Raw genomic sequence first — 23041 nt, forward strand, 5'->3', positions numbered from 1 at the left:
TATATATATATATATCATATATATATATATTTAGTTTGACGTCTAGGTGTATATGTGTGTGACCCCGAAGGCTCAAACGAATTTAGCCATATAGTTATATGTTGTACCTTGCACATTAATCCTACAGACTCCCACTTGTGCATGGTACAACATCATGTAACTATACAAACAATGGATACCGTCTAGCAACAGGCCATTGTCCCTAAATTCACGTGAGGGTAGTTTCTCAGAACTGCATACAGTAAGTGTTAAATGTCATTCGTCCTTTTGTTTCAAATACTTTAGTTAAACTTGAGATATGGATCATCGGGCATTCTCATTTGTTTAACAATTTTATTTCTCGATCTTAGAATTGAATTAGATCACCAGATTAATTAAGTATCATCTTAATTACATCTGGGTGCGGCCACACAAATATCTTATTCATTCATCGAGGAGCTCAAGAGTATCTAACTCCAAACATTTTGGAGGAACAAATCCTATATTGCATACACGTGTCTCTCACGAGCTTTACATTATACCCAATAATGGCCTTTATTACAGCCTTATTCAGGACAGCATTTAACCATATCAAAGTACAATATTTCACACATCAAAACCGGCGTGCATCTCAAGTCTAAGGACATAAAAACATAATCACTAAAAGATTCACTACTGACAACCATCCATGTAGTGATATCTCGGTTGGGTCATTCCAATATTCATCATCAATGAATACATATGAATTTTGGTCTCTACAAGTTAACTATTTATCATCAATAAATATAAACCAAAACTTCATATTAATCTTAATTCATGTTATTCCCATAACATGATCGATTATGGAGATTTTGAATAATCAACAATTACTCATGGATTAAACATGCTAATATAGAACATAGTGATATAAATGAAAATGATCATACCATCAATATATCAATTCATTATGATAAAACTGTTTAATGTTCCAAAAATATCCAAATACTAAATTACAAATTAAAAAGATCAGCAGCATAACGAAGTCCAATACTACTAGCATGATCATCATGCTTGTTGTGTGTCATGGGCTTCGTGAACGGGTCAGCCACATTATCATCTGTATGAACCTTAAGAATACTAATATCATTCCTCTCAACGACTTCTTGAATGTAGTCAAACTTTCGAAGAATGTGTCTGCTACCTTTACGTACACGTGATTCTTTCGCAAGTATAATAGCACTTGAATTATCACAGTACATTTCCATAGGGGATTCAATGCTGGGAACTACTCCGAGTTCAGCAATAAACTTCCTAATCCAGACAGCTTCTTGAGCAGCTTCTGAAGCAGCAATGTATTCTGCTTCCGTTGTAGACTGTGCAACTGTGGTCTGCTTTGAGCTTCTCCAATCAACTGCCCCGCCATTCATGACAAAGACATACCCTGACTGGGATCGGGAATCATCTCGATCAGTTTGGAAGCTAGCATCTGTATAACATCTAATACTCAACTCTTCTTCCAAACCACCGTAAACCAAGAACATATCTTTAGTTCTCCGCAAATACTTAAGAATGCTCTTAACAGCAATCCAATGTTCTTCACCTGGATTCTGTTGATAACGACTCGTCAAACTCAAAGCTAACGAGACATCAGGTCTAGTACATAACATAGCATACATAATGGATCCTATAGCCGAAGCATAAGGAACACATTTCATTCGTCTTATCTCATCAGGTGTGATAGGACTTTGAGACTTGCTCAAGGTTATGCCCTTTTGCATGGGCAATGCTCCGCGCTTGGAGTTTTGCATGTTAAATCTTCGTAAGATTTTGTCAATGTTTGTACTTTGACTCAAACCAATAAGCCTTTTGGATCTATTTCTATAGATCCTGATTCCTAAAATATACTTAGCTTCTCCAAGATCTTTCATGGCAAAACATTTTCCAAGCCAAGATTTGACATCTTGCAAAGTTGGAATGTCATTTCCAATAAGTAGTATGTCATCAACATACAAGATCAAGAAGACAACTTTGCTCCCACTAGCTCTAATGTAAACACAGGGCTCATCTTGGTTTTGAGAAAAACCAAACTCTTTGATTTTCTGATCAAACTTAAGATTCCAGCTCCTGGATGCTTGCTTTAATCCATAAATGGATTTTAGAAGCTTGCATACTTTATTAGGATGCTTTGGATTTACAAACCCTTCCGGCTGAACCATATATACGTCCTCACTTAGGTCGCCATTTAGGAAAGCGGTTTTCACATCCATTTGCCATATTTCATAATTATGAAAAGCTGCTATGGCAATAAGTATCCTAATTGACTTAATGCTCGCGACTGGTGAATAAGTTTCCTCATAATCAATTCCTTGAGTTTGAGTATAACCTTTTGCCACCAATCGAGCCTTAAAAGTGTTTACATTACCGTCCATGTCAGCCTTCTTCTTGTAGACCCATTTACACCCAACTGGTTTACAATTGGTTGGAAGATCAATCAAGTCCCATACTTGATTTTCTTTCATGGAATGCATCTCTGTATTCATAGCATCTCCCCATTTTTCAGATTCTAAACCTGATATGGCCTCACGGTAGCTAGAGGGTTCATCATAATCCCCTAGATGAGATTCATCTGAATTAATCAGAAGATTTAACTTCTCAGGTCGATGAGGAGTTCTACTAGATCTACGAATTATAGGTGCAACACGTTCTGGCTCATCAACAATGTGCTCAGCTTCAACGTGTGGATAACTAGTGCCTTCAAAAGGTATGTTACCTTGTGATTCTTGAATTTCTTCAAGATCTACTTTACTCCCACTGACTTCTTGTAAGAGAAGATCTCTTTCAAAGAATTCAGCAAACCGAGCAGTAAACACTTTGTTTTCAGCTTGGTAGTAAAAGTAGTAACCCATTGTTTCCTTTGGGTATCCCACAAAGTGACATTTGATACCTCTGGGTTCTAACTTGTTTGAAGTGTCACGTTTCACATACGCTTCACAACCCCAGACTTTCAAATAAGACAACTTAGGACTCTTTCCATGCCATAACTCATATGGTGTCTTATCTACCTTCTTGGTTGGAACCATATTGAGTATGCGTGCAGCAGACTCTAATGCATAACCCCAAAAAGACATCAGTAGAGTAGTTAGACTCATCATAGATCGAACCATATCAAGTAAAGTTCGATTCCTCCGCTCCGACACACCATTGTGCTGTGGTGTATAAGGTGGAGTGAATTGTGAGACAATCCCACAATTCTTCAGGTGGTCCAAAAACTCTTGACTCATATATTCCCCTCCCCGATCAGAACGAAGGGCTTTAATGGTCTTTCCAAGTTGATTCTCTACTTCATTTTGGAAGATTTTGAACGTTTCAAAAACTTCATGTTTATGTTTCAGCAAGTAAACATAACCATATCTACTATAATCATCAGTAAATGTAACGAAGTATGTTTCACCATTTCTAGACATAGTTCTAAAAGGGCCACATACATCAGTATGTATTAGTCCTAAAAGATCTTTAGCTCTTTCACCTAAACCGGAGAAAGGAGCCTTTGTCATCTTTCCACATAAACATGACTCGCATACATCAAATGACTCAGAGCCAGTTGATTCCAAAATCCCATCAGATTGGAGTTTTGAAATGCGTTGTTTGTTTATATGACCAAGACGACAATGCCATAGATAGGTATTATTCAAGTCTTTCTTGACTCGTTTGACAGTACATGTATATACAGAATTATTATTTGAAATTACACCATGCATATCAATTTCAAAAATGCCATCACGTGGAATAGCATTAAAATAAAATACATTATTCTTAGAAACTGAAATACCAAAGTGCGTAAATGTAAGTTCAAAACTAACATTTTTCAAAAGAGAAACTGAAATTACATTGCTCGTAATACTAGGAGCATAATGACATTGTTCCAACAAAACAATAAGACCACTAGGTAGAGTAAGCTCATAGGTGCCAATAGCTTCGACTGCAGCTCGAGCCCCATTGCCCACTCTTAAGTCTAGTGTGTTGTTCTTCAGTCTCTTACTTCTTCTCATTCCCTGCATATTGTTACAGATGTGAGTACCACAACCAGTATCAAAAATCCAGGAATCACTAGAAAAAGTATATAACTGTATATGAAATATACCTGATTTGCTAGTCTGGCCAGCTTTGCCTTTTCTCAACTCAGATAGGTAGGAAGGACAGTTCCTCCTCCAGTGGCCAACTTTTCCACAGTGGAAACATTCGGCGTCTTTCGCTGGGTTTCTTTCTTGGGAGGTGGTGGAATCTTTTTCTTAGCAATTGACTTGCCTTTTCCTTTTCCCCAAGTTTTTGGCTTATTTTTTCTCACTGTACCTTCCCTAATCATAAGGACACCTGGATTGGAAACATTATATGGAATATCCTGTTCAGCAGTTTTGAGCATCGAGTGCACCTCTGCCAGAGATTTCTCCCAACCTTGCATATTGTAATTCATCACAAATTGGTGATACGATTTTGGTAGTGAAACCAAAACCGTGTTCACGGCCAAGTTAGACGGCAAGGTAGTTCCAAGTTTTTCCAATTGGTCAATGTAGCTTTTCATTTTTAAGACATGAGAACTCACTGATTGACCCTCCTCCATTTTGCATGTTTGAAGAAGCTTATAAGTTTCATATAACTCTTGACTAGCCTGTTTCTGAAACATATTTTTCAACTCAGTCATCATATCATATGCTGTACGATCTTCCATTTCCTTTTGGAGGTCAGAAGTCATACTAGCAAGCATGATTAAAGCTATCTTCTCTTGCTCATCAAACAACTTCTGATAAGCATTCTTTTGAGCAGCAGTAGCTGTCTCAGGAGGAGCTTCGGGTAAGGGTTCTTCAATTTTGTTCAACTTCGCTTCAAATTTGAGAACAATTCTCAGGTTGCGGTGCCAATCGAGAAAGTTTGAACCATTAAGTTTCTCCTTCTCCAACAAAGAACGGAGGTTGATTTGGTTTACGTTTTGATTGTTTGACATCTACCAGAGAACAAGATTCAATTTTAGTATTTTCGATATTGTACTTTAATAAATTAATTACCCAAGTTTTAATATATTTAAAAACAATTAATTTACGAAAGCCTAAGATCCACATAGAGGTTCCATAACTACATCTGTTGATCAGCTAGCAGTTATAGAGTCTACTGGTAGGTAGCGAGTACCAATTGCATCACAGATGCAACTCTTAGATCTTTATGGGACCCTGAGATATGTGTAGTCTAACAAACTACTATTATCTATTGGCATGTTTGTCCCATCCTTGCCTCGATCTCAGGTCTCACCGTGAATACGATTAAGTCGTCCAATTTGGAAACAGTGGAAATTCAGCCTAGTCTCACTCGTAACTGAAAATTCACCTCGTGGTTATAATTCGATTAGGTCTCACCGTAATCAAAAAATAACGAGGAGTGTTTGCAAGCTCATTGGATGGCATGACTTAAATTTGACGGGTATTTTAAAAATGTTTGTGTTAACGAATAATGCATGCACACAAGATTCGCTACAATTTGTTAAAAAACATTTTAACCAATTTTATATATGTCGATCGTGTTTATGCGTCAAGTTTGTTATTTTATTTTATATAAAAAAAATAACAAATACACACTGTGTATCATTTTAAAACATTTTTAAAAGATGTTGCTCATATATATTATTTGAGTTTCAAAAAATATTTAACTTTAAACTCGTTAGAGTTTAACTTTTTAAAATCATCAATTTTAACCTTTGAAACTCGTTACTAGTTTTATTTGATGTTTTCATCAAAAAACATTTAGCATATATTATAATCAACAATTAAATATAAATGCGTAAAAATAAAACACAACCATACCATGCATCACACACACATAGCCTAGCCCAAAAATCCTATGCTTGATCCCATGGGCCGACATGGGATCAAGAGGTCAAACTAAGGGTAATATCGTAGCTCCCACTTGATTCAAGAATCAAGTGAAAACTTGACAAACGCCATTGTTGTCAACTTGACCTGTTCGCCATCTTCTAAGCCAAAAGCATGTTGTATTTTATCTTCAATCTTCATCTTGTTACATTTATTTAAATTTGAAAATACAACTAAACTAGTACTTTTACAAATTGAAATAAACTTAAATACAATACTATGAAAATGAAAAATAAATATAATACAATTTTGGCTTCAAAATGGCCTTATAATACAAATAATCAACATGACACAATATTACTGTAATCAACAATCACAACAATCATACATAGGCCGGGGCATTATGGGCTATGTGTGCAATCACAATTCTAATAACTACATTATTAAAAACTACATATGGCTTGTCCATGGTTACAATGCATGTGTACAACCATGGAATGAAATAAACAACAATTATTCAAGCCATAATAAATAAATTCAAAATTTATAACAGTGATATTTTTCAGATCTTATTTGTGCGTCATGAGATTTAATTTAAAACAAACATGTTGAAATTGTAAAAAAAAAAAAAAGTTTTACTTTTTACCATCTCACAAAACTAGATCTGAGAAAATCACGTGACAATTAAAATGGTGTAAAAGCGGCTCGGATACCACTGATGGAAAATCGTGTGTACTTTCAAATCAGATTAACGCAGCGGATAGTTAAAATAAACTTATTATTACAAAACATGCACACGATATACCTTTAGATCCAGTTACACCACTAATAATTGTCAAAATATATAAATTCACAAAGTGAGTAAACGATATACCTTTCCTGAAGAAATGGATTGTAGGAGAGAAACTTACGATCAATAGTATGACCGTCTCTTTGGATAGTCCACACTACACTTCAAACGATCGCCAATGGATGCTAGTCCAATACCCAAGTAACAATTAATCAACTCTTGATTAATTGTCCGAAACTTTTAAAGACAAGAATACTTCGTATATTTTGGTTTGCAAAATAAAGAATCAAAGGAATATGTGATGACACTTGGTTTCCTTTAAAGTTGTGTCAAAACAAAAGGAATAGTGTTTTAAATATGTGTACTCTTCTTCTTTGTTTTTGGGAACTCACTCCCGTTATATATATTGAACATATATGTATATTATATAATATATAGGAATATATATTATATAATATATAGGAATAGAAATATTATGACACGTTCTATTCTGCTCCATATGTATACTATATAATATATAGAAATAGATTTATAATGACATGTTAACTGCTCCATAAACCTACTCCATGTTCCAACTCCAAGTTGGTATATACAGATGGCATATATAGTATACAAAGAATTATGACAAGCCAACTCCATGTTGGTTTTATTTTATTCAACATTCCATTCACTAATTCAAATGAAGTATATTAATTAGTTTTGCTTGGGTGATATACTAATATATATATATATATCATATATATATATTTAGTTTGACGTCTAGGTGTATATGTGTGTGACCCCGAAGGCTCAAACGAATTTAGCCATATAGTTATATGTTGTACCTTGCACATTAATCCTACACCTAACAAGTGGTATCAAGAGCTTGGTTAGAGACGTTGGTCGAGTTTTGGGTTTTCTGAAGTTATCTTAAAATCCAATTTTGAGTGTACCATTGGATTCGTCTCGTCGAACCGAGTCCAACGCAAAAAACGGTGACTTAAACGGAGTTATAACGAGCCCAGAAAACGCGGTCAAAGTTTTGTCAACTCGCCGGAATCTCGCCGGAGAAGACGACCGGTGCCGGAATTTTCGCCGGAGAAGACGATCACTGTATCAACTCACTGTAGCAGCTGGCGGCACTGTAGCATGTCACTGTAGCAGTACTGTAGCGGTACTGTAGCTGTACTGTAGCAATTCTGAAATTTTACAATCTGGTCCCTGAAATTTTCAGAATTTCATTTTTTTGGTCCCTGAAGTTTATAAAAATTATAATTTTGCCCCGTAAGTGGAATTTAAGCCGCGAAGTGTCTATTCTACCATTTTCAACCGTTCCGGACGTAACGGTGATCTCTGTTTTCTACAATTCAACCCCGTTTGTGTTGAAAAATTATTTTTAAGGTGATAATGTCCACAGAAGAGTCAACATCATCTTCCGGAGCTATGATTATGCTCACAGCAACAAACTACACGCTGTGGAAACCTCGAATGGAAAATCTCCTCAGCTGTAAGGATTTGTTCGATCCTATTGAATTGAAGGGTATAAACCCTGATTCTGCCAAAGAGAAAGAGTGGAAGAAATCAAACCGAAAAACTATTGGTCAGATCCGTCAATGGATTGATCATAGTGTCTTCCACCATGTTGCACAAGAGACAGACGCATATGTCCTCTGGAAAAAGTTGGAGGACATGTACCAGGCCAAGACTGCTCGGAATAAAGCCCTGCTGATGAGGCGTTTAGTCAACATGAAGCTCAAAAGTGGAACTTCAGTTGCCGAGCATACCAGTGAGTTTCAGAACTTGGTCAACCAGTTATCGTCTGTAGAGATGCCGCTTGGCGATGAAGTTCAGGCGCTACTGCTACTTAGTTCCCTTCCCGATAGTTGGGAAACGCTGGTAGTAACACTCAGCAACTCAGCACCGAATGGCAAACTTACCATGTCAATGGTCAAGGATGCCCTATTCAGTGAAGAGGCAAGGAGAAAGGACATGGGCACAGATCAGACCCATGCCTTTGTCACAGAGAATCGGGGGAGACAGCGAATGAGTAGCAAAAATAAATGGAGAGGCAGAAGTAAGAGCAGGGGCAGGTCAGCTGATGACAGAAAACCAACATATAAATGTCATCATTGTGGATTAGAGGGACATATGAAGAAGAACTGCTATAGATTAAAAGAGGAACAAGGTCAAAGTAGTTCACAGCCGAAGAATAAGGGTGGAGAAACATTAGTGACTATCCCTGGTGATGTAGCTTATTGTTCAACCCATGATGAGACATGCCTTCACGTCTCACGAGAAGACACAGAATGGGTGGTAGATACTGCAGCTTCCTACCACGTGACTCCATACAAGGAATACTTCACAACATACAAAGCTGGAGACTTTGGAGCTGTGAAGATGGGAAATTCCAGTTCCGCTGAGATTGTCGAAATTGGTGATGTCAAGATAAAGACAAGTTCCGGGAGCACAATCACTCCGAAGGATGTCCGCCATGTGCCAGATCTTCGGCTGAATCAACTTTCCAGAGTAGCTCTCGATAAACAGGGCTATGATAGTCATTTCAGTAGAGGCACATGGAAATTGTCAAGAGGCGCTATGATAGTCGCTCGAGGACACATTTGTGGCACACTGTACAAGACTCATGTGAAGATCTGCACAGACAGCATTAATGTTGCAGAAAAGGAGGCTTCACAAAATTTATGGCACCAGAGACTCGATCACATGAGTGAGAAAGGGTTGTCTACCCTAATAAAGAAGGAGCTTATCAATGTAGACAAGGACGCTGCACTAGATCCTTGCAATCATTGTCTGTTTGGTAAGCAACATAGAGTCTCGTTTAATTCCTCTTCAACGAGAAGATCAGAGTTACTCAGTCTGGTACACTCTGATGTTTGCGGTCCCTTAGAGGTTGAATCAATTGGCGGCAACCGATACTTTCTAACGTTTATCGATGATGCTTCTCGAAAGGTGTGGGTATATTTCTTGCGGACGAAGGACCAGGTGTTCGATTACTTCAAACAGTTCCATGTCATGGTAGAACGTGAGACAGGAAAGAAGTTAAAGTGTCTTCGATCCGACAACGGCGGTGAATACTCTTCCAGGCAATTCGATGCCTATTGCAGATCATATGGCATCCGACATGAGAAGACGGTCCCACGTACCCCTCAACATAATGGTATAGTAGAAAGAATGAACCGAACAATCATGGAACGTGTTTGGAGCATGCTCAGTATGGCTAAGCTGCCAAAGCCATTCTGGGGAGAAGCAGTCAGAGCCGCTTGTTATTTGATCAACCGATCTCCATCAGTACCACTGAATTTTGAAGTTCCGGAGAAACTTTGATCTGGAAAGGATCCATCATACTCTCACTTAAGAGTATTTGGATGTTTGGCGTACGCACATGTATCCAAGGAGCTCAGGCAGAAGCTGGATGCAAGGACCACTCCATGCATATTCATAGGCTATGGAGATGAAGAATTTGGATACAGATTATGGGATCCAAAGGAGAAAAAGGTGATCAGAAGTAGGGACGTGGTGTTCCATGAAAGCCAGACAATAAAAGATATTGAAAAGCCCATAATATCTCAGAAGTCAAATGTTGCTGCTCAGGTGCCAGAGGCAACAATGGAATCATTCATGAGAAATGAATTTTCAGTGCACGAAGAAATGCCAGAAGTAGAAGAAAATGAGGAAAATGACGGTGCTGAGCAGGGGGAGCCACAACCCCATCTGTCAGACGTTCCAGGACCATCACAAGGCGAAGATGATGGTGGATCTCCTCAGTATATTCCAGAAGTTCGTAGATCTGAACGAGGTCGAATTCCATCGAGTAGATATCCAGAATCCGAGTACCTTCTACTTACTGAAGATGGAGAACCGGAGAGTTTTCATGAAGCAGTAACTCATAAGGATAAAGAAAAATGGTTGCTCGCAATGCAGGATGAGATGGATTCTCTGCAGAAAAATCAAACTTATGAGATTGTAGAACTTCCACGCGGGAAGAAGGCACTGAAAAATAAATGGATGTTCAAGCTGAAAAAGGATGGTAGTGGAAAAGTGGTGAAATACAAAGCACGACTTGTAGTCAAAGGATTCCAACAGAAGAAAGGGATAGATTTTGACGAGATATTTTCACCAGTAGTCAAGATGACTTCAATTAGAGTCATACTTGGATTGGTCGCAAGTATGAACTTGGAGCTTGAACAGATGGATGTAAAGACAGCTTTTCTTCATGGAGATTTACATGAAGAAATTTACATGGAGCAGCCAGAAGGTTTTGAGGTTTCAGGAGATAACCTCGTATGCAAGCTGATGAAAAGTTTGTACGGTTTGAAGCAGGCACCTAGGCAGTGGTACAAGAAGTTTGACTCGTGCATGGTGAGTCACGGGTACAAGAAAACTGCAGCAGATGAGTGTGTCTACATTCAGAAGTTTTCTGAAGGAGATTTCGTTGCTCTTCTACTTTATGTAGACGATATTTTGATCGTAGGGAAAGACGTAACGAAGATCAACCAGCTGAAGAAGGAACTCTCTAAGTCTTTTGACATGAAAGACTTTGGACAGGCTCAACAGATTTTGGGAATGCAGATAACCCGAGATAGGAAGAATAAAAGGTTATGGCTATCTCAGGAGAAGTATATTGAACGAGTGCTTTCACGTTTCAATATGAACAATGCCAAACCTGTTAGCATTCCATTAGCTAATCATTTCAAGTTAAGCAAGAGTTCTTGTCCCTCATCCAAGGAAGAGATCGGGGAGATGTCTTCAGTACCATATTCTTCAGCAGTTGGAAGTTTGATGTATGCGATGGTGTGTACAAGGCCCGATATTGCTCATGCAGTGGGAACGGTGAGTCGTTTTCTCTCGAACCCCGGGAAAGAGCATTGGGAGGCGGTAAAATGGATTCTCAGATATCTTAAAGGTACAAAGAATCTATGTCTTTGTTACGGGGGAGCTGATCCACTCTTGGAAGGCTATACAGATGCGGATATGGCCGGAGATCCTGATAGTAGGAAATCTACTTCAGGATTCATTTACACTTTTGCAGGAGGAGCTGTTTCATGGCAGTCAAGACTGTAGAGGTGTGTTGCATTATCCACAACTGAAGCAGAGTATATTGCTGCCGCAGAAGCTGGAAAAGAAATGTTGTGGTTAAAGCGTTATCTTCAAGAATTTGGAATCAAGCAAAAGGAGTACAAGGTATATTGTGACAGTCAAAGTGCTATAGATTTGAGCAAGAACTCCATGTACCATTCTCGTACAAAACATATTGATATTCGCTATCATTGGATACGCGAGGTAATTGATCGACAACTGTTGAGACTAGTGAAGATCCATACAAAGGAGAATCCTGCGGATATGTTAACAAAGGTGGTGACTCGAGAGAAGTTGGAGTTATGCAGAGACATAACTGGAATGTTTGTGGATTCGGCTGGAGGGGGAGAATTGAAGATTTCCAGCCTACAATCTAGAAGCTCACCTTCTAGATATTTAAAGTAGGCAACCTTGACAACTCATATGGAGGTAGCAAAGTTGATGATGATGACGGCCGCCAACCTTCTCCGTTCACACCATTCCACCGCCATAGAATTTTTACTATAAATAGAGGTGCAAACCTCAGTTGTAAATCATCCTAAATCACTCAGAGAAGTGTAATCACAACCTAGAGAGTGTGTGTGAGTTTGAGAGTTTTTTTTTTTTTGTAAGAGTTTTGTAATACTCTGTAAATCTATTCTTGTGAGTAATAGAGTTGTTTTTCTCTCAAATTTATATCTCCCAACGTCCAGGCGATCCCCTCTTCCTAACAGTGAACTTATATATTTTTAAATTTGTAATTCACACTTAAGTGCACTTAAAATATAATTAGCTTTGAAAATTTTTTCAAGGAATCCATTGAGTTTTAATTTTGGATTCGCCACTATTCGTATGTCATTTAACGTGTTGCTGTTAATTGCACGTTTGTACACATATATTGATAGTGCAGATATGTGATGTCTGCATGATCCTACTTATTCAACTATAATTCTGATTGATCATGTCTACAATTGTTCGATATTCTTTTCTATCATATACATGAGGATTGCGCGAGTTAGTTTATAAAGAATATGCATTAAGATTATTCTAGAAGCTAGAGGTTGTTATAATTACAAACTCCAAGACTATCATTCAACACACATACGTAATAGCGTACTATTATGATGCCTAATTCATTCTAAGAGTTCACTGCTTACAGTTTATTGGTTAGGGTTCATATACTAACACCTTGTAAGCAGGTTGCCAAATTGCCCTTGGCATTAGACGACAAATATACATTCAGCTACCCCTTGAAATTATCATCTCGATGTGGGTTACTGACGTATACTCTATCTAGATCGGAGAGTCCATTATGTGAACTTATATATATTTTTTTAAGTATACATATGCGAGCAATTCAATACATATAATATCTAATTGAGCATTACACGAGTAATAAAATTTAATTGTAGAGGGGTTATAGGATCTTAGATCAAACGTATATTCTATCTAGAGGCGAAAATCACTAGACAAAGTTTAATTGAATAAACTAGGACTTTCGGGATCGAAGAATCAAACCTACAAGAGATTATATCGACACCTAGAGTTGTTATTCGTGTTGGGTATGATATGGAACGATTACAGATGGTTTGGAACGGCTAGGGTATGTGTAGGGTGTGTAACATAACAATGAAACCCGTAACCTATATTTATAGTGTTTGCACTGACCCTCGATCGATGGTCAGAGACCCTCGATCAATGGTCTCTCACCCTCGGCCGACTGTCTTGATAGTCAATCGAGGTCACAGTTGTATATCAACGAATGAACGAAATACGATTAACATCAAATTTCCATTGTACGCTTACATAAATGTCCAATGACTGAATTAAACATAATATAGATGATAGAACTAGGGATTTACAAATATGCACCAACAAGTTCGTGATCGAGAAACCTAACATTTGAAAAACATGCAAGTATACGTTTAGTGACATACAGTTATAGTCTGTTCAACCAAATTGACCCATTTCGTTAATTTCTAGTTGGTGATAGATACTTTATTTCTTTGACCCATGATCTAACATATAAAATCCGCATTTTAAGACATAGTAAGATCTGCAAACTAAAAAACCTAACGGCACCTAACTCTTTAATTCTCAGAAGATGCACCATAGCCATATCATGGAATTCAATGATACACACATTGATTTTCTTGTTTTGACCGGACCGTCATATCATCATGAATTTTTAAGATACCAAAACATTAATTTTCTTGTTTTGTTTTCATAATTTGGAGGCCAGAACATAATATATGAATAATATGTATAGTTATATGATACTAACGTACGTGGTAAAAATTTCGTAACACCTAAAATTTTTGGGGGCTAGAGCCCCTCCTAGCCCCTAAAAGGTTTTGCAAGTGAATGGCCGGCTCACGAGATAAAGAAATAGCCACGGGGCTTATCAACCCCATCACACGTGGGCTCAAAAGCAATCGCATCCACATGGTCCAGTTGCACGGATACAAAATGTCACTATGGGCTGAACACTTGGGCAAAATTCAAGATTGGTTCAAGGAACCTGAAAGTTAGCCTGTGTACAGAATGTGAGTTTGCAGAAGGGATCTGAGAAAGATTCTTGGTTAAGTATCGGACCTCCCTAATGCGTTAATTACATAACGTTGGTTTACCTAAATTTCATACCCCTCCCTTAACCGTTTGCTTTACTGGTTTGTATAGAGTTAGTTAGAAAACAGTTAAGATACTATAGTTCAGATCAATTATACATGTAACATATGTTTTGCTTGTTTCTTTGCAAGTATTGTTGTATAAACTCATTGCTTTATGCCTTTATCCATCAAGATAAGTGTAAATAAACTTGCATATACCTACGTTCATGATAAAACTGGTATATAAAATCCAAGAAAATAAGTTATGACTAGTACCTGAAAACAGCCAACATTTTGTTTTAAATAAAGTTATCTAAAATATATAAATTTATTTTATAATTCTTATCTCGTAAAAATTACGTATATGTGTGGTATGATACTTCTTACAAATAGGTAATTACAACTCTAAATCTTATCATCATATTCATATAATAAAATTAAAGAAATGTAAGTACAAGGTATGTAAAGTAGCATGAATACACAAACACAAGTGAAACAATAATAATAAATATATAATGATAGTTGTTGGATAAATCTTGGTTATTCAACTCTTTACAAAACCAGTTGTTCATATTTCATTTAAGATACAGAAATTGAATCAACCAAACTTAATTGACAGTAACTTTGCCAACCATACCAGCACCTTGGTGGGGTGCACAATAGAAGCTGTAAGTCCCCTTTTCAGTTAATGTCACTGCATAAGTTTCTCCTCCTGCATTCAAATAATCATCCTCACCCATCGAAATTTTCGATGCATCAACACCGGCTGGGACCTCATCTTCATCAAACACAACATTGTGTGGGAACCCTCTGTTATTCTTGAACACAATCTTTTCGCCTGCTGGAACAGAGAAAGTGGCTGGCTCAAAAGCCAAGCCACCGTCATTGTCTCCTAACAAAACATCAAATGCTAGGGCGTTGCTAGCTAGCAATGCGCTGGCGGAAACGGCAACAGCTGCAACTGCAGCTTGTTTTAGTGTAGCTTTCACTGAAAGCTTTGGGGTTGTTGCTGCCACCTTGGCAGCACTGGCCTTTGAGGCGGTCGCTGCGACCGCCTTGAGGCCAGTGAATGATGGGATGGAAACAGCGGAAGATGTTACGGTTGCCATTTAGATTGGGAATGAGGGTGTTTTAAGTTTTGGTTTGTGAAGGGAAGTGATGTGGGATTATAAAGTGATGTGGTTGATTTTTGTAGATGGATTTGTGTGGTTTGTGTTTGTTGAGTGGGGAAATGGTTTGGATAATGTAACGTACGTGAGTGATGGGTTGAAGAATGAGTTATCTTTTTAAGGGTTGATGCTATTGGTTCATTATCTATCCAATTATCTGATGTGGAAGGGTTTCATTGGTTGAGAAGCATAAGGTAGATCACAAACTCACAAGTCATCAGGGAATGCAACTTACACATTTTTCATGTATACAACAAGAAAACTTAACCACTTAACATTTTTATTTTATTAGCTCCAAGAAATTATATTATGTCATTTACATTTGGGATAATTGTCATGTAAAAAAAATATTTTTCCTTTTTTCTAAGCTAGAAAATGATAAAAATATAGTAGAACCCATAAAGGAATGAAACTAGATGTTTTTATCCATATCAAGTCAGAGAGGCTGTTATGACGAAGCTAGAAATGTAAATTTGGTTTTTAAGAGTCCATATTATACTTTGACTTTTTTGTATTTGTCACAAGCAAAACCCTTTTTGACTTGTAACAAAACATTGTGCCACCATGTGTTGTGGAATTAAAAATTGTGCAGTAATAGAGACTAGAAGAATGAAGTACAAAGTATATTTATCACAGAATATGATTCAGAATTTATTCACAAGCACATAAAGATGATATGCTATAGGTTTAAGGAAAAGAATGTACATACAAATCTATACATAATACAGTTTTCACTTCATAAGAGTGGAACGATGTCATCGTTGTCATCATCCATGTCAAGATACTTGAAACCAAGAGTGGATGCATTGCCATTTGGATCCTGATAATTGAAGGATTGATTCACATAGCATTTCATCTCGTGAAAAAGATTCAAGTTATCTACAAGCTTGTGAAATACATTACATCCACAACACTGCAATCAAATCAAGCAGATATATTTATCAGCATTAACACAACACAATCCAGAATAAGATTAAAAAGAAGATAAGAGCATCAACATAGTGACACACACACTCCAGCTGGCAGAAAGAGTTCACAAAACATCACCTTAAACAGTAAAAAATAACCCAGTATTAGTAAATCGGCACATTTTTGTTTGGGAGGGTAGCCCGACCCGATTAGGCCAAAGTCGCTAGAAAAAGTCGTTCAACGCGGTCAACCCACTAAGGATCACCAAAAACACAAATCTTTTTCTTAGATGTGATTTCAACAACAAAACTCACAAATCTTTTTCTTAGGTATGTGTTTGTTTTTAATGTAAAAATCAGAGGTACTACATACATTTGGTTGTGTACTTCTTTAAAGGTTCACATGTACTTCTTGTCATTAGTTGTACTTGTTGACAATACTTGTACAGTTGTACTTCATTACAATTTGATACATATATACTTGTACTTATTTCCATGTTGGATATACTTGTACATATGCCACATTAAATTCTACGGAGTAATATTTATGTTTATGCTGGTCAAAATCGACTAAGATCGGTCAAAGTTAGTCAACGTCCAACTACTCCCCGACTTGACCAACTAGTCCTTAAAAGGTGTCGGCGGACTTGTCCCCTGCTAAGGAGTTTTACAACTGTGGAGTAGATTATACTTCTCTTATTCCCTGACATTGGAGTAAAAGTGACAACATGGTTAATTTAAAATTTCGCCTATTTGTCCATCCCATCCCATTAGAGATAAAAACAAAACAAAATCAACCCAAACTTAAGTAAATGGGTCAAAATTGCCATATCTTGTCTCACCCATACTTGCAGGAATAAGGAATGTTTGACTATTGATAGCACATTACAACTTAACATCTATTATTCTATATATACCCTACTTAAAGAGACAAAAGCTAAATTGAGAACATAAAGTTGTGTCCACTTAGCTAAAGGGACTTTGAAAATAAAACAGAGTTACAAACAAGATATACATAGTCCCTCGAGAACTAAATTTGGAAACCATACTAAAAACAAAGATCCAGTCTACATGTCACACACATTGAATACATATGAACACTATCAATGGATTATGTACCATTAAAGCTCAACGATAATAAACCGTTCCTCAAGTAGTCAGACATGTTTGATACATTAAGCAAAACAACTTTCGAATGGAACGAAAAAGGAAGAGTTTAAAATGATTATAGCAAATTAAGCTTCTATAAAAAAGAATTAGTCATCTCCCAAAGTGGGTCGGAAACCCAGGTATACCAAAAAAAAGAAAAAAAAGAAATAGTCTTAAAAAAAGTTTAATTACCTGCACAAAGACGGTGCCATCAGTATAGGCATGCGGATTGATAGCACGGGTTGTTCTCTGTCCACACACATTACAAGTAAAAGCAACACGCATACGACGTCTAGGAGACTTGGTGAAAAGTGACCATGGAAACGTTGTGATATTCTCTGTACTGGATTCGCACCCCCCAATACCGCCTGCAGGCACTAGCGGGCCCTCCATACCTGACCCAGTGGTCCAACCGCTAACATTTGCTGCACTTAGAACCAATCCCATAGCATCATCCTACAAAAAAGAACACCCACGGGGATCAAACACGTTATTCATATACATATTATTCTATAAATAGATCTGGGTAATGAATTTGGAGGGTTGGGATTGGGTAAAAGGTCAATATGGGTATATTTTAGTAAGGGGAATCAAATTACTTGAAACATACATCATTCAAATTAGTGTAATTAAATCTGATCACAAAAAAATTATATAACTACAGCAATGATGTCACTTTTTAAAAAAAAATGTAGTACGTTGATATCATTATAAGCACACTATGCATGACTTTCAAGCCTTTTGATTTAGCTAACTAGTTTACATTTGAAGTAAGAAACCAGATAATGCTAAACTCGGAATATTAATTATATCGACTCGTTAACAAATAGATGGGGTATAAAACCAAAGGCGGAACATAGAGTAACCCAAGGTGGGTATCCGTCCACCCTGGATTTTACGGAACAAAAATTTTTACACTAAAAAAGAAAAATTTTACTAAAAAATAAGGTTTTTTTAGTGTTCGTCCTTGCTGAATATGAAAGATTTAAAAAAAATTTACACCCGTCCCACCTGTATCCGAGTTCAAGTTCCGCCGCCACTGTATAAAACATCACACTTAACAATAAAAACTAACCCCAATTAGCAACCTTTTGAAGGAAGATTCAATAAAGCTACATCTATTGTTATCGCAAAGCAATTGCATACAATCAACCGCAGAGTGTTAATTCATGATAATTATATATGTAAATACATAAATAAACACCTTGGAAAAAGTTTGATTGCTGGAAACTGGAACAATACTTGTTTCATTGGATTCTGATTGGATACCAAATTCATCGCCGTTATCTGAACACATATAGAAGAACATCAGTAGCCAAGCCTTAATAATAGTTGCTAAGAAAGAAAGAAGTTTATTTAAAAATAAAAGGATAGCTGCTTACTTTTGCAAGAAATCGTGAACCTGTTGAGCCTTCTGTGAATAAAGTCTTTGGATTTAGGAGCGAAATGTGAAAATGTTGGAGGTGAAGATACAATTGATGCAGATGAAGCTAGGGTTTCCATAATTGTAAGATGAAATTAGCAAATTGTTGTTTTGTTGGTGTTGGAATTGAGATTGGACTGATTACCAGAAACGATTTTAGGGAAATTTTATGTGGCTAGGGTTCAACGAATACGATTTGTGCGTAAAGTGGAGAAAGTATTTTGGGAATCACAAATTTAACACGGATCATAATTTTTTTAATTAGGAGGACCCAAATTAAATAAAAGGCTTAGTGGGAGGGTCGAATATGAAAAACAAAATAGCCTATAAAAAGGTATGAAAAATACATTAGAGCCCAAAAACCTGGATGGCCCAGGCCCTCTTGGGATTACACTACCATCCGCCTCTGTCTATCTCAGTGTTGTAAAAGTCGGCCGACTTGGCCGATGCGTCGGCCGATGCGTCATTTTTTTGGGTTCCCCGTCCCGTTTTTTCTGACAACGACTCAAAAGACGGTCAAAGCTAAAAGTTCGGTCAAAGTCTGTCAAAGACGGTCAAAGTTGGTCAAAAACGGTCAAAATCAGTCAAATTTTCGTCAAGATGTGATATGTTTTAAAATTAGACTTTGTTTTCATTTTTTGGGCCGCTCTTTTCTCTGTGTCCTTACTGATTATGTACTCGACAACATTAATTAAGTTTAAAGTTCGATTGTATTTAAATTCAAGTTATTATTTAAAAAATTTATGGTACAAAATCAATTATTTTATACATATATAAATATAAATATATATTTAAGAAATTATTAATAAAGTCAACGTTGGTCAACGACCGATGCGTCCCCGACGCGTCCCCGACGCGTCCCCGACTCGGCCGACGCGTCCTTTTTAGGTCTTGACCGATGCGTTCCCGACTCGCGACTTTTACAACCTTGGTCTATCTTGAAGCTCGCCCAACCCTTCGCCCAGGAGGGTGAAGCTGGCAACGGTGCGCCCAGCCAACCGCCCAGCTAGCCGCCCTCCTCTTCGTTCTCCTGCTTGTGCATTCTTGAAAGATTTCTAGAGGGATGGACGGATATAAATGTGTATATATTACTTGTACCATTAGCATTAAAGCATGTAACATCTTCAATTAAATAACTTAAGTGGGTTCCAATTTATTTGAGAAAGTATGTCACTGTTGAGACTTGAGAATATTTAGTCCTGAGTTTAGTCCTGAGAATGAAGTGTTAATGTGTGGCGCTGATGTGACACTCATAACTAAAAAGGGGGGAACTACTCCATGGGGAGCACTCTAATAATAATAATAATTACTGAAGTATTAGTTATTCTAAAAAAATAGTAATTAAAATGTACAAATAATATTTGCATACTCTAATATTTTTAATGACAACTTAAGATTGTCATTAGAAATTAGAAAATTTCAAAATAAAAGATTACGGAGTATATGTTTTTGAGATAATGGAAATGATATTTCAACTTAGACTAGTTGTTTCACGACGTGTTCAACGGAAGAACTCAATCAACACGCCGTGTTGCGCACTTGCGTGTTGGTGACAATAAAAAGAGGCGTGCTTGGTGGGGTACCACATGGATCCAATATGGTAGTATTATAATATAATTTTGATACTTTTTATCTTTTTCTAATTTAATTTTCAATTATATTTTCACACATCACTCCAACACGTCACCTCATTCATTACTGTACATTTTACCAACACATTTGTCACGTCACCTTCAACTACCTCACTCCACCATCAACACACAGAAAAATCCATTTACCACTATAATTTGTGTTATGCATTAATTATTTGTATTGTACGTGTGTATATATATATATATATATATATATATATATATATATATATATATATATATATATATATATATATATATATATATATATATATATATAAATTGTGGTAAATGGTGTCACTCCTTCATTGGTCTTTCACCTCCAAAAACACTATTAACGCAAATAGTACTGTAGCATTTTTTTTTTTTCTTTTTTTTTTCCCTTTCACTTCACAACCCCAATTTTCTCCCACCATCTCTCTGCCGTCCTACTTCCAGTACCAGAAATAATATAACTTTTGATCCCAAGTTTCTCCCTTCTCTCCTCTCATCTTCATATCCTTCTAAATTGCTTATCAGATTAGGTTTCTCACTTTCATTTTTCACCACCGCTCCCTTCTATGGCGATTGAATCATAGCTTTTTTTTGGGAATCGATCGTTTCATGTTAATGATTTGTTGTTCTCCATCAGATTTATTGGTAGATTTACTTACGCCTTTCTGCGTTTCGTTTTTTATTATTCTTTAATTCAGATTCGCGTGAAGGTTTACTCTGATATTAGGGCTTTCTCTTCATTCATTGCAATCCGTTAAAGATTTGGGCAGTGATTACGGATTCAATAGATTAAACCATCACTTGTAGCCACCATCGCCTCCTCTACTGCTATCGCCATCGTTCCCAGCGCTTCATGGTATTAGCTCCGTAACATTTTTTGTTGATTGCAATTCTTTGTACGATTTATATTTTACCTGTAGTCATTTGTAGATTATTAATTACTTTTCTTCTTATAATAAGTTTTTTAAGTTTAGATTTATAATTTGGATTCTTATATATTAAATTTAGGTAATCTTACGGTTATGTACAAGTTTGATCGCTCATGATATTGTAATTTTAGTTTTTACTTTCATTCTTATTGTTTTTTTTTTTGTGATTGTAATGTTGTAGGTGATCAACAAGCATACACCGTCAAAGTTGTGCTATATGTGATTACAATTACGGAGTATTTCAAAATAGGTATTTTATCTATATAATGGTCATACAAGCATGTGAGAGATTACCATTGGAAAAAATAGGCTTCATGCTTACATACTGCTCTTTTTGAGGGTTTGTGAATGAATTTGTTTTTAGATACTTTAAAATAGTAGCCCCGATGAGAAATCAACTTCGTTAATGGCACATGTTTGGATATTCATTACTTCACAAGTTACTCTTGCCAAACCTGCTATAAGATGGCTTATTATTTCTACTTTACTGCTCTTTTGAAAATTGAGTTATTAGATGTAAGTTATATACACTTTTTGAGTAATAATTGATATATTTAGCTGCCATTTTGTGTGGGTACTCTCACTTAGTATAGTTCATTTACATGAATAACAACTTGACTACTTTGTTGATTACAGTTACTGTTACTGTAGCTGATTTAACCTTTGCAAATGAGTTATAGATTGGCTAAAACTTTGATTGGCTGCTTTATAGTTAAGTGTCTTCATTAAAACAATTATTTGAGGATAAGCTATTGTTGTCCATCATTTTAGAGGAAACTTGAAAGCTATCGCCAAAACTGGTAGAACAATAGCACAAAATGGAAATTGTCACTAGACTGAAATTTAATTGTTTTTGTAACACCCTAGGCAAATCCCACATCGCCCACTGACATGAGTGATCATGGGATTATAAGGTAATACTCACGCTTAAATGACACAACGCGTTTTGGGATCACAGGCTGAGTAGAAGTGCGAGTACGTTGTGGTTAAGCGTGCTCGGGCGAGAGCACTACCAGGATGGGTGACCTCCTGGGAAAGTGCTTCTCGTGTGTGGTCGCCAAGAAAAAGCCGTGCGCCTGCGGGCAAAGCGGACAATATTGTGGTCATGTTAAGCTGGGGTGTTACAGAATGGTATCAGAGCCACTCATGTGCCATTGGGGATGGTGGGGCAAACCTCATCGAGGACGATGAGTCCCTAAGGGGGGGTGAATGTAACACCCTAGGCAAATCCCACATCGCCCACTGACATGAGTGATCATGGGATTATAAGGTAATACTCACGCTTAAATGACACAACGCGTTTTGGGATCACAGGCTGAGTAGAAGTGCGAGTACGTTGTGGTTAAGCGTGCTCGGGCGAGAGCACTACCAGGATGGGTGACCTCCTGGGAAAGTGCTTCTCGTGTGTGGTCGCCAAGAAAAAGCCGTGCGCCTGCGGGCAAAGCGGACAATATTGTGGTCATGTTAAGCTGGGGTGTTACAGTTTTGTTCATAGTTATGTATTCAGTTTACTGTTAAGCCTGCAAAAATAAGTATGTATTAAACTGATCTAATTTAAGTGAGTTATATGG

The 23041-nt window shown here is 37.0% G+C and overlaps 2 protein-coding genes across 2 annotated transcripts; both read right to left on the bottom strand.

Annotated features, from left to right (window-relative positions):
- Nucleotides 1-14774: 14774 nt before the first annotated feature.
- LOC139866408 (plastocyanin) lies at nt 14775-15458 on the bottom strand. The gene has a single exon (XM_071854641.1). It carries the CDS (start codon nt 15374-15376, stop codon nt 14876-14878), a length of 501 nt encoding a protein of 166 aa, XP_071710742.1. The 5' UTR covers nt 15377-15458; the 3' UTR covers nt 14775-14875.
- A 562-nt stretch (nt 15459-16020) lies between these two features.
- On the bottom strand, nt 16021-18545 carry LOC139868955 (uncharacterized). The gene is made up of 4 exons (XM_071857291.1): nt 18505-18545; nt 18104-18128; nt 17686-17949; nt 16021-16349 (listed from the first exon to the last, which is right to left on the bottom strand). Exons 1-4 carry the CDS (start codon nt 18543-18545, stop codon nt 16173-16175), a joined length of 507 nt encoding a protein of 168 aa, XP_071713392.1. The 3' UTR covers nt 16021-16172.
- Nucleotides 18546-23041: the final 4496 nt, after the last annotated feature.

This window comes from Rutidosis leptorrhynchoides, chromosome 9 (genome assembly GCF_046630445.1).
Source record: "Rutidosis leptorrhynchoides isolate AG116_Rl617_1_P2 chromosome 9, CSIRO_AGI_Rlap_v1, whole genome shotgun sequence".
NCBI classification, from domain to species: domain Eukaryota; kingdom Viridiplantae; phylum Streptophyta; class Magnoliopsida; order Asterales; family Asteraceae; genus Rutidosis; species Rutidosis leptorrhynchoides.